Source organism: Branchiostoma belcheri, unplaced genomic scaffold (genome assembly GCF_001625305.1).
Source record: "Branchiostoma belcheri isolate BF01 breed outbred unplaced genomic scaffold, Haploidv18h27 scaffold2, whole genome shotgun sequence".
Lineage (NCBI taxonomy): Eukaryota > Metazoa > Chordata > Leptocardii > Amphioxiformes > Branchiostomatidae > Branchiostoma > Branchiostoma belcheri.
In genome coordinates, this window is record NW_017803490.1 from 9062913 (window position 1) to 9074929 (window position 12017).

Consider the following 12017-nt stretch of genomic DNA (forward strand, 5'->3'; position numbering starts at 1 on the left):
TACGTGTTAGTGTCCATGTGTGTGTGTGTGTGTGTGTGTGTGTGCGTGTGTATGTGTGTGTGTGTGTGTGTGTGTGTGTGTGTGTGTGTGTGTGCGCGCGCGCGTGTGTGTGCGTGTGTAGAGGAGGGGGCAAACGCACACACGACAAGACATCTTCCCTTATTTGTACAATAACGCTTAAGAGTAGATATGGGTTGAAACTATGCTCCTGTCAATTGGTTTACGGTCTGCTTTGTTCTACATTTTTCCGGGTTCCATGCATTGCTTTGTTTTCATTATATATTCCAAGGGAAACTAAACATTCCTTACCTGTACCTGTGAGTGCTCCATAATATCCTCCTCGCTTCCGGCCCCTACTCTCTGTAACACGTTACGTTTTGAGGATTAAAACAAACTTACATGGGAGTTGTGTCATTAATGAAAATCTACGTCAATTCTGACGACAGATCATTTTCCGACTATTATCGTATCAAGAACTGTGTCTATCTAGTACTATACCTGAAGTTTAGGGTTAGGCACGGTTCTGGCACGGTAGACTCGGTATATATTGGGATAGTGTTGCTACAACTTAGTATGTTTATCTATGACTGGAATATTGGCCTAAAATCTGATATTCCGACCCTAAAACTGTATTGGACCTAAATGACATAGTTTAACGACGAACAACAGAAATCTAGTGGTATAATGCAGACGTACCTCCATAGACCTCCACCTCACAGAGTGTCAGGGTTTTTCCGTTGCCTTTCAGACTTATCCCAACATATTGGCCTCTCAGCCCGCCACAGTCTACCCTGATTTCCCCTTTGTCGTTTTGTTTGCTGACGGACTGCGGTCCCCCACAGCTAGGGTTGAAGGCTGGATTGCCGCTATGGCCCACGTGAACGGTGAAGCCTTCCAGCCTTCTGTTGCAACAGCTGTCTATCCGGTTAACGACGACCACCTCGGCCACACACTTAGTGCTGCCCAGGTCGACTCGCCACCATGGGTTGCGAGTAAATTTCGTGTGGGTGCAGGAGTTACTTGACCAGTAGGGACTTTTGTTCCCATCCACAGCGCGGCTGGCGTCTCCTCCGGACATAGTGTTCCTCTGTATGGCCCAGCGACCCTTGGCCAAGTTGCGCGTGCCCTTAACTATAAAGATGAAGAAGAAGAACACAAGAAGTTACGGCCAATACCGTACTTACCTCTAGGACTATTATTACCTCCATGAAAAATGGAGGTATTGTTTTTGGCGCGTCTGTCTGTGTGTGTGTGTGTGTGTGTGTGTGTGTGTCTGTGTGTCTGTCTGTGTGTTTGTGTTTCCGCACATTTGTAGTCAGCATAACTTCATAACGCCTTTATGGATTGTGATGATATTTTGTACGTTGGTAAGTCTTAGAAAGACAAAGGTCAAGGTCAAATATGGGCTTCCTGGTGGATGACCTTGGTACTGAAGAAGAACTTCCGGTTTTTGTGTCTTTTGTCCTGAACATGCCATGGTCTTAACTTTTTGGTGACAGATAGCTTTTTTTGTTAGGAATGAGTGGCGTGAGTTTGGTCCCCCTAGCAGCTTGTTCTGGAACTGCAAGGCACTTTCTGGCGAAATCTTTAAAAGCCAATAAGTCCAGATAGGAACAACGTATTTTCATCATTTTTGGTAGGTAGGTGGCTGAGAGAGAGATGTACATAATTAACTGCAAATTATGCAAATGAGGACCTTATTTGCATAATTAATGAGGAAATTCTATAATTACAGTGTTTTACATTATAGTACTTTCATACATGAAATGTATATAATCTATGGCAGATGGAACATCGACAGATACCAATTATGCAAATGATGACCTAATTTGCATAATCAATGCGAAAATTCTATGAATCCTTAGTGGTAAATGATGGGAATTTCATACTTGGTACATGTGTAAGTTAATCACAAGTTAACATCACGATGCATTTATTATGTTAATGTGGAGGTAATTTGCATAATTAAAGAAGAAATATACATTTACATGTCAAGCCCATATTTCATGGAGGTATGAGATCTCGGAACTCTTGTTTTGGAACAATGGCATGACATCTGACCCCTCCATACCAACAAACTGGACTGGACAATGACTGGACAATTTGTACCTTTTGTTATCATCGTTATTTATCATTGTTATTGGTTAGTTACTGTTTTTTCTTTATTATCATTATCATTACAATTATCATTATTTATTGTATCCCTATGTTACTGTCTGTATGTGGCTGTTGTGTTTTGTTGTGTAAAACAGGGCCCCATTAAAAATAAGTGCTATGACTGAATGGGCCACCCTGTGTAAAAATGACGGAAAATAGATAAATAAATAAAACAATTAATTTAACTACCATTATACCTGAACGCTATAAAAATGTTTGTTTAAGACACTTACCACATTCGCTCGCTGCTGCTGAATGTCCTGTAATACACAGACAATAAGGACGTGTAAGAACTCATATATGATCCAAGAGAGTTCCAATAGAATCGCCAGGCAAGCTTCCTCCCCAAAACTGATGGTGCCTAGATAGATTTTCCTCGTTTTTGGAATCGGGTGCAGAAACTAAATAAGCCTGATATATTTCGTGCTGTCAGTTCGTGACATTTAGCCTTAGGACATGTCATTCTTACCCCTACATGGACCCGGTAACCACGGTAACCACATTCCGTATAGCTGCATGATTTGCAGAGATCTGGGAATGAAAGACCGCCCCCACCGTCCCTTAGCCTTAAGGTTGGGCGGGTTTACGTTTGCGTGTAACCAAGCATGCCCTACTCAATCATAATCAAATAGCGGTTGTCTAGCCACAGATGTTTCACAGATTCAAGCAAACGAGAGTTCAAATGATTTCATCAAGAAAAAAATTGAAGTGCTCTAGCTACTCATATCCAAAGAAGAGGACTAAAATTGATTTTCCTCGTTTTTGGATTTGGTTGCAGAAACAGGCCTGATGTTATAAATTAAGAGAGTTGTTTACTGCAAGTTCTTGCCCGAGGGCTAATTGCAATATTGCCTGCAATGAATCAAAACACGCATTTGCTGTCAGTTTTAGCCTTAGGACATCTCATTATTGCCCCTACAGGGATTCGGTAACCACGGTAACCACATTCCGTATCGGACAATCATACCGACAGACTACTGCCATATCAAAATGTACTGCATAATTCTGCACAATTTCTGTACTGCACATACAGAAAATGTAATGGCACCTGGGGAATATAACACCTGTTGTTGGAATCCTCTATAAGCAAGTAGCAAAAGTTTGCAGATGAAACATTTAATTCAAAGAGCCTTGTTATGTGCATGCACAAATGTCCGCAACCATTTGCTGCCTGACGCGTGATACCCATAAATACTAAATAATAACGCTGTGTATCAGCCTGACAGATGCGAAACAAAAGTAATTTTTGACAATATTTTACACAGATGGGCGGTGAGTAAGCTTGGTCACTGCACTGACTTTTCCACTTAAGGCCACACCCCCTTAATTTTATCTGTTTTACAAAACTTCCATTCCTCAGATTGAAGGAAACTTTTGTTTTATTTGTACGCCTGCGTCAGTTTTGGGGTTCCCAGAGGATGCCATCCATATAATCAAATCAACATGGCTTTAAGTCTTAAAACATAGCAAACAGTCTGACCTACCAAATTACATTTGAAACAGTCGCAGAAACACGCTCGGCCGTAAAATCCCTCGCAAAAAAAATGAAAAATCGACCCTAGCATTTCCTTTTCTCAAACCACCCCGCCGTTAGATGATACTGACTTCTTGCTTCATAATTTCTTCCTTTTTCATAATTTAGTAAGTAAAGTAGCAATAGGCACCGCTTTATCTCACTAAAAAAGAAAACCAGCTCGACCGTAAAATCCATCGGAAAAATGAAAAAGCCCCCCTAGTTTTACATTTTCTCAAACCACCCCGCCGTTAGATGATATTGAATTATTTCTTTTTCATAATTTAGTAAGTAAAGTAGCAATAGATTCCGATTTATCTCACAAAAAAAGAAAAAAAAACTACTCACCCAGCAGGAGAAGAACCGCGAAGAGAGTCAGACTGCCCGCCATCTTCAGTAGTGGTGTTTGAGGAAATAAAGTTCTTAGCCGCAGAGCTTCAGAGCTCGCCTCGGCTTGTCCAACCTGTTCTCTTGCCACCAAAGAAATCTAACTGGTTATTATAATAAGCTTACTTCAAATTCAATACATTGAAGCAGAGCACAAATAACTTCAAAATCTACATAATAAAGGCTATTTCTCTGAAACTGTGTCTAAAGATTTTGTCTGAAGGGTTGGGCTTCTCTTTTGTAGTATTAGAATTTTAGATAGAAAAGAAAAATTCACATTCCTCATGAAACTCGATAACCTACGCACTATAAGCTCCATCTGTTCTTACATTTATAACTGTTTAAGAAGCGAGAAGAAGCAGAACCTGTACACATGTAGTTTTATTATAGATATATTTTAGTCTACTGTCGCTATTTGTCGTGACCTGCACTTAGTTCGCAATGAGCAAAAATGTACAATAAAGGTCTTTCATTCCTTTTGTAAACCATGGAAAACCGTCCCTTAGCGTTAAGGTTGGGCGGGTTTACGTTTGCGTGTAACCAAGCATGCCCTTTATACTCAATCATAATCAAATAGCGGTTGTCTGGCCACAGATGTTTGACAGATTCAAGAGAGTTCAAATGAGTTCAAGTGCTCTATCTACTCGCATCCAAAGAAGAAGAAGATAGATTTTCCTCGTTTTTGGAGTCGGTTGCAGAAACAAAATAGGCCTGATATATTTCCCTAATAAACATCATTTTTCTGTCAGTTCGAGAGATTTAGCTTTAGGGCATCTCATTAAAACCTCGGTAACCACATTCCGTATCGGGCAATCACACCAACAGACTATTGCCGTATCAAAAGTAAGTTTAAGTGAGTAACTGTTTTTGGCGTGTCGTATTACCTGGATGTCTAACCTTCATCGACTAATCCCTAATCACTTTGATAAAACTTGAATTAAAAGGCCTGTCGCTGCCCCGCGGTCTTCACAACGTCCAAAATAAAGGACACCAAGCCACGCATTTCAACCGATCACCAATTTTATTACCATAATAGGTGTGCCCCCGATCTCCTCATACTAAACGTTTAAACCATTACAGTTGTAAAAAGATTGCAGGGTTGAATTCTAGCTACACCTTTCGAAAAAGAGCGGGGACATGCCCCGGTGTGCGATGGTCCAAAAGCTACTATCTGTAAGTTGGTGATTCACTACAAATCAGCCGGATGGAGGCCTGGCGAACACAAAGTGATTTACATTATCACCCTTGAGGACTCCAGGAAGAATAGTGTAGAATTTATATATCACCAATGGAGATCTTAATCTAACAGAAAAAAACCAAACTTATTCTTAGAATTATTGTTTACTCAATCCTCAAGTTATCTACCGACTTTTGTGTGTGGGTTGTCATAGTAACGTCTGTTCTTTGACAATAATGATATGAAAGTATGTCAGACTTTTGAGGAATTATGATTAACCCTACTTGGTACTTTCTCTTAAGTCCGTTTCAATTTAAATCACTGGATAACTAAGTCATTTGAGGGTTAAGTCAAGGAGTGTCAAGTGACTTAGAGGTTAAGACAAGACTGCAGTGTCTTAACCCGCTGCCATGGATTCTTAAATCACTAATTCAAAGTTCCTTGAGAGTTAAGTTACTGAAAGTTACTTAAAGCGTAGACACTTGAAGTTTAAGCCACAATATCGTGGGCGTCACTAGCCATTGTTGACGCCTTTCTGGCATGCCTATTTTTCCAAGGCTGCTTCCTCCAAGGCTTCTATCTCCTCCAAGACCTCTTCCTTCAAGCCTTCGATCTCGGCTGCCTCCTCCAAGGCGTCTTCCTCCAAGGCCTCTTCCTCCCAGGCTTTTTTCTCCAAGACGTCTTCCTCCAAGGCCTCTTCCTCAAAGGCGTCTTCCTCAAAGGCGTCTTCCTCCAAGGCTTCCATCTCCAAGTCGTTGTCCTGGGCCCCTGTAGGACAGAGGGGGGAGGGGGGGGTAACTTAAAACTGTGCAGACAAGAACTTCAACTATGACAATGGACGTCACAAGAAAGAACTGTTTAAACTAGAAATGTTACAGTTTGCAAGGAAAATTCAATATTTACACACACACACATATATATATATATGTGTGTGTGCGCGCGCGCGCGTGTGTGTGCGTGTGTAGAGGAGGTGGCAAACGCACACACGACAAGACATCTTCCCTTATTTGTACAATAACGCTTAAGAGTAGATATGGGTTGAAACTATGCTCCTGTCGATTGGTTTACGGTCTGCTTTGTTCTACATTTTTCCGGGTTCCATGCATTGCTTTGTTTTCATTATATATTCCAAGGGAAACTAAACATTCCTTACCTGTACCTGTGAGTGCTCCATAATATCCTCCTCGCTTCCGGCCCCTACTCTCTGTAACACGTTACGTTTTGAGGATTAAAACAAACTTACATGGGAGTTGTGTCATTAATGAAAATCTACGTCAATTCTGACGACAGATTATTTTCCGGCTATTATCGTATCAAGAACTGTGTCTATCTAGTTCTATACCTGAAGTTTAGGGTTAGGCACGGTTCTGGTACAGTAGACTCGGTATATATTGGGGTAGTGTTGCTACAACTTAGTATGTTTTATTTATAACTTGAATATTGGCCTAATATCTAATTTTACGACCCTAAAACTGCATTGGACACCTTTAAAGTTTAATCCAGTTTGATTATGATGTGACCTAAATGACATAGTTTAACGAAGAACAACAGAAGTCTAGTGGTTTAATGCAGACGTACCTCCAAAGACCTGCACCTCACAGAGTGTCAGGACTTTTCCGGAGCCTCTCAGAGCTACGCCCACATATCGGCCGGTCAGTCCGCCACAGTTTATCCCCCTTATTGTTCGTGCGTCTGCTGATGGAGAACGGTCCCCCGGGACAGGTAGGGTTGGCCAGCACGTCGGGGTTGTCGCCCACGTGAACCGTGAAGCCGTCCAGCCTTTCCTGGCAACAGTCTTCCCGGTTGTAGATGCGCACCCAGGCCACACACTGACTGCTGCCCAGGTCGACTCGCCACCACGGGTTCGACTCCGTTTGCGTGTGGGTGCAGGAGTTACCCGAGAAGCGGGAAAATCTGTTTCCATCCACAGCGCGGCTGGCGACTCCTCCTAATGCAGTACTCGACTGGGTCGCAGGGCGGTTCTCGGCCTTGTTTTGCCCGGTAATAACTATAGAGATGAAGAAGAAGAACACAAGAAGTTACGGCCAATACCGCACTTACCTCTAGGACTAATTTTGCAACAATTAAAATACCGCTAAGATAAATGTGGATAATGATGAACTTTATTGACGCAACAAAAGTACAGCGACTTCGGTAAGGTCTTAAACTACATGAGACATACAGACAATACATGGGTACAACGAAATTAACCTACGTACAAAACAATAGATGAGTCAGCTAATACTACTTGTTCTAAGGTTCTTTGATACATTAACCTATCTGTATACAGTAAGAATTATCAACTTCTAGGATGAAATTTATCTATAGCAAGAAATGTAACAAATTCTGTTGAGCAAGCGGAGAGAAGGTTGAACAGCTTTGTACGTTTATCGTTATATAGTGGACAATCCAAAATAAAATGTTGTTCGTCTTCAATATCATTGGGACAGAATGGACAAATCCTCTTGTATTTTAGGAATAATCTCTGAACAATATTGTCATTTTCCCCAGATTGGTTTCTTGGCCAATTATATACTAGTACGTTAAGGATGAACATATAATATTTAACTACTATAATTAAACCTGTAGGTTATAAAAAGGTATTGTTTAAGACACTTACCACATATGCTCGCTGTTGCTGAATGTCCTGTAATACACAGACAATAAAAACGTGTCAGGACTCATTTACATATATAATAAATAAATTATGATTCTGTAGATAGATCCTGTAGATAGAGACGTAGCACAGAAATGGTAACACTGGTTTCTTCTATACTTCTACCCAAGTTATCTAACTTAGTGCATTTGGCCCATGTAGGGCGTGAATATGCAATTAGGTTCAATGTCATTGTCATTATGGTATCTAGTGGATAAGTGGGGCAGCAAAGACGAAGGTCAAGTTCGAGCATGGAGCACCTAGCGGATACATGCGGTACTTCATTGAGGCTTCTGAGTTTGTAAGGATAAGTAAGAATCATCTTGAAGCAAGTAGAAAAAGTTTGAAGCAGAAACGTTTATTCTTTTCTGCATAAGCATTTAATTTAAAGAGCCTTGTTATGTGCATGCATAAATGTCCGTAACCATTTTTACGACATTTATGCTACCGAACGCGTGATACTAGTACCCATAAGTACTAGATATCAGCATTGTGTTTCAGACTAACAGATGCGACTAAAACTATATTTGACAAGGAATAGCAAAGTTGTTGTGATCAAAGAACTTTGCTATTCATTCGTTTACCAACCTGATGAAATTATTTACGGATATACTAGTATTTGACAACTTTTCCACTTAATCAGAACAACATTTGTGGCTAAATTGTCGTAAATTACGGCAACCATCTTTCTCTAAGCAAATTGAAAAATTTGCATCCAAAACATTTAAGCAAGAATTAGCATACTATTAAAAAATTGCGTTCAATTAAAACTTAGCATTCAATTAAAAATAACCATTCAATTATGAATTGCCTTGTAAGTAAGAATTATCCTTTAATCAAAATGGCCATGTAGTCAAGAGCTGTTGTCTTAAACGACCTCCTACGGGAACAGCCACACCTTGTTATGTGCATGCACAAATGTCCGTAACCATTTTTACAAAGTTTATGCTACCGAACGCGTCATAACAACAGATTCGTTTACCAACCTGATGAAATTATTTACGGATATACTAGTATTTGTCTACGCAGGCACTCTGAACAAAAATCTATCCTAGGGGAACAACCACGCCTAAAACATTTAAGGAAACATTAGCACTTAATTAAAATTGCCTTATTATGTGCAAAACTTTGTAGTCTACGCAGACACTCTGAACTAAAGAGCTATCCTAGGGGAGCAACCACACCTAAAGATATTAGCATTTGCCTGAAAAGAGCATTTTAGTTACTATCTTTATGACTATCTAGTCAATGTATATAGAAATGTAGTCTGCGTCGACACTCGAAACAAAGTTATAGTCGCCACCAGACTCCTTTTAGGCTGAATAAATAGTGGAAAACGGCCTAAAAAAAAAAATCAATGTAGCTAACCAAGGAGAGCTAACTGGCCACGGAAGGTCCAAAAAGCAGGCAGATTGGACCCCCTATGGACGGCTAACTCCCCTGGCCAGCTACATTGATTTCTAGGTCGATTTCTACTATTTATTCAGCCTGCAAAGGAGTCTGATGGAGACTAGCAAAGTTAGTAAAAAAAACTGTATTAATTTCTGTAGTGGAGCTTTCTGAAGTACGATTAAACGAAGAAAAATGACGTCACAAACATACCAGCGATACCTCTGAAACAGTCCCAGAAACACGCTCAACCGTAAAATCCCTCGCAAAAATTAATAAAAGCGCCCCTATAGTTTTACCTTTTCTTAAACCACCCCGCCGTTAGGTAATACTGACTTCTTCCTTTTTCATAATTTAGTAAGTAAAGTAGCAATAGGCACCGCTTTATCTCACAAAAAAATGGAAACACGCTCGACCGTAAAATCCACCTGAAAAATGAAAAAGCGCCCCTAGTTTTTCCTTTTCTCAAACCACCCCTCTGTTAGATGATATTGAATTCTTCCTTTTTCATAATTTAGACAGTAAAGTAGCAACAAGAACCGCGTTTTATTTCAGTAAAAAAAATTTAAAAAAAACTACTCACCCAGGAGGAGAAGAACCGCGAAGAGAGTCAGACCGCCCGCCATCTTCAGTAGCGTTCGAGGAAATAAAGTTCTTAGCCGCAGAGCTTCAGAGCTCGCCTCGGCTTGTCCAACTGGTTGTGTTGCCTTCGAAGAGGTCAAACCGGTTATATAATAAGCCCAATGCAAATTCCTGTCCTTAGCTAATTACAAATAACAAGGATACATTGAAGCAGAGTACAGATAACTTAAAAATCTACAGTTTATTTGATTGAGGGCAGTTGTCTGAAACTGTGTCTAAAAATTTTGGCTTCTCTTTTGTAAACCATGGGAAACGCGATGGGCTCCAAATCATATCCAGTTGCTTGATTAACAGTTTTTTGGCGTATCTTATTACCTGGATGTCTAACCTTCATCGACGCAATGTATGTCTTGTTTGTGTTTTATTCTTGTTTCATGTTTTGAGTGGAAGCAAACTGTGCTTCTTGCCTGATACTCAATAACCTCATTAAACAAGATATTACGTATAATTACCAGTTGGCCTAACAGTAATCACTTCAAACTAAGGCCTGTCACTGCCCTACAGTCTTTTCTTGACACAGATTCCAAAAATAAAGGACACAAAGCCAGGCATTTTAACCGATCACCTCTTTTATTACCATTATTAGTATTCGTGAATCAAGTTTGAACTGCAGTTTCCAACACAAGAAACTGGACCAAGTTTTGGACAGTCTTGGTGATTTCTGTAAGTTTGGACTCGACAAAATCAAGTAAGTAAGCAAAGAAACCCAGTCTTTTTCAATTAATGAGCAGTGAAAATTTTGAGTACGTCCAATTTCTTCTGTTAAAATTGCAGTTCTTCACTCTAAAATCCACCAAAACTGCTGAAATTTCAAAATTCCCTGTGTTTGCCCCTTTCATTATTAGTTTGTATTGCGTTTTGTATGTAAAACTTATTGTGTGTGTGTGTGTGTGTGTTTGTATGTATGTGTGTGTGTTTGTGTGGTGTACTGTATGTATGTGTGTGTGTCCATGTGTGCACCTGATCTCCTTATACTAACGTTTAAACCAATACAAAACTAGTTGCAAAAAAGATTGCAGGGTTGAGTAGTGTTCAGGCTACACCTTTCGCAAAAGAGCAGGGACATGCCCCGGTGTGCGATGGTCCAAAAGCTACTATCTGTAAGTTGGTGATTCACTACAAATCACCCAGATGGAGGCCTGGCGAACACAAAGTGATTTACATCATAACATTGAGGACTCCAGGAAGAATGGTGTAAAATTTATGTAATACTAATGGAGATCCTTAAAAAACAGAAAAAAAACTAAGTTTATTTTTAGAATTATTGCATACTCAGTCCTCAAGTTATCTACCGACTTTTGTTTGTGGGTTGTCATAGTAGCGTCTGTTCTTTGACAGAATGCTGCTGTATAATGATTGTGTATATGAAAGTATGTCAGACTTTGATGGAATTATGATTAACCCTACTTCGGGTACATTTTCCCCTGAGGGTTAAAGTACTGGATAGCTAAGTCATCTGAAGGTTACGTTGCTTGAGTGTTAAGAAATTTAAAGTTTAGGATACTGCAATGTCTTAACCAAGTTTAAGTTTCTTAAGGTCGAAGTTACTTGAGGCTCAAGTTACTTTAAGCTTAAGTTACATGAAGTTACTTAAAGAGTAGACACTTGAGGTTTAAGCTACAATATTGTGGGCGTCACTAGCCATTTTTGACGCCTTTCTTGGATGCCTATTTTTCCATCTCGATTGCATCCTCCAAAGCTTCTATCTCCTCCAAGACTTCTTCCTCCAAGGCTTCTTCGTCCAACCCTTTTTTCTCAAAGGCCTCTTCCTCAAAGGCCTCTTCTTCCTCCAAGTCCTCCAAGTCTTCCATCTCGACTGCTTTCTCCAGGTCTTCCCTCAGGCTTTCCAGCTTGTCCTCCAGGCTGAGCACACGTTTGCCCTGGGCACCTGTAGGACAAGGGGGGAGGGGGTGTAACTTAAAACTGTGCAGACAAGAACTTAAACTGTGACAATGTACGTAACAAGAAATAACTGTATAAACTAGAAGGGTAACATTTGCAAGTCAAGTGCACTATTTTTACCTTCGCATATGGTCTGATCTGTTAATTCTTACTCACACACACACACACACACACACACACACACACACATATAT

At 40.2% G+C, this 12017-nt stretch overlaps 2 protein-coding genes across 2 annotated transcripts in view; both read right to left on the minus strand.

Moving 5' to 3' along the window:
• Positions 1 to 4092, minus strand: part of LOC109468523 (fucolectin-like) — a 5226-nt gene extending 1134 nt beyond the window's left edge. The window contains exons 1-4 of the mRNA XM_019766766.1: positions 4019 to 4092; positions 2391 to 2417; positions 697 to 1131; positions 310 to 360 (exon numbers count right to left, since the gene is read on the minus strand). Of these exons, the coding sequence (XP_019622325.1) occupies positions 310 to 360; positions 697 to 1131; positions 2391 to 2417; positions 4019 to 4061 (556 nt within the window). The 5' untranslated portion in view covers positions 4062 to 4092. The remainder of the gene's footprint in view (positions 1 to 309; positions 361 to 696; positions 1132 to 2390; positions 2418 to 4018) is intronic.
• Positions 4093 to 5059: 967 nt separating this feature from the next.
• The window catches only part of LOC109468525, a 10496-nt gene continuing 3538 nt past the window's right edge, over positions 5060 to 12017 (minus strand). Inside the window, exons 6-7 of the mRNA XM_019766767.1 lie at positions 11622 to 11809; positions 5060 to 5883 (exon numbers count right to left, since the gene is read on the minus strand). Coding sequence (XP_019622326.1) covers positions 5779 to 5883; positions 11622 to 11809 — 293 coding nt within the window. The 3' untranslated portion in view covers positions 5060 to 5778. The remainder of the gene's footprint in view (positions 5884 to 11621; positions 11810 to 12017) is intronic.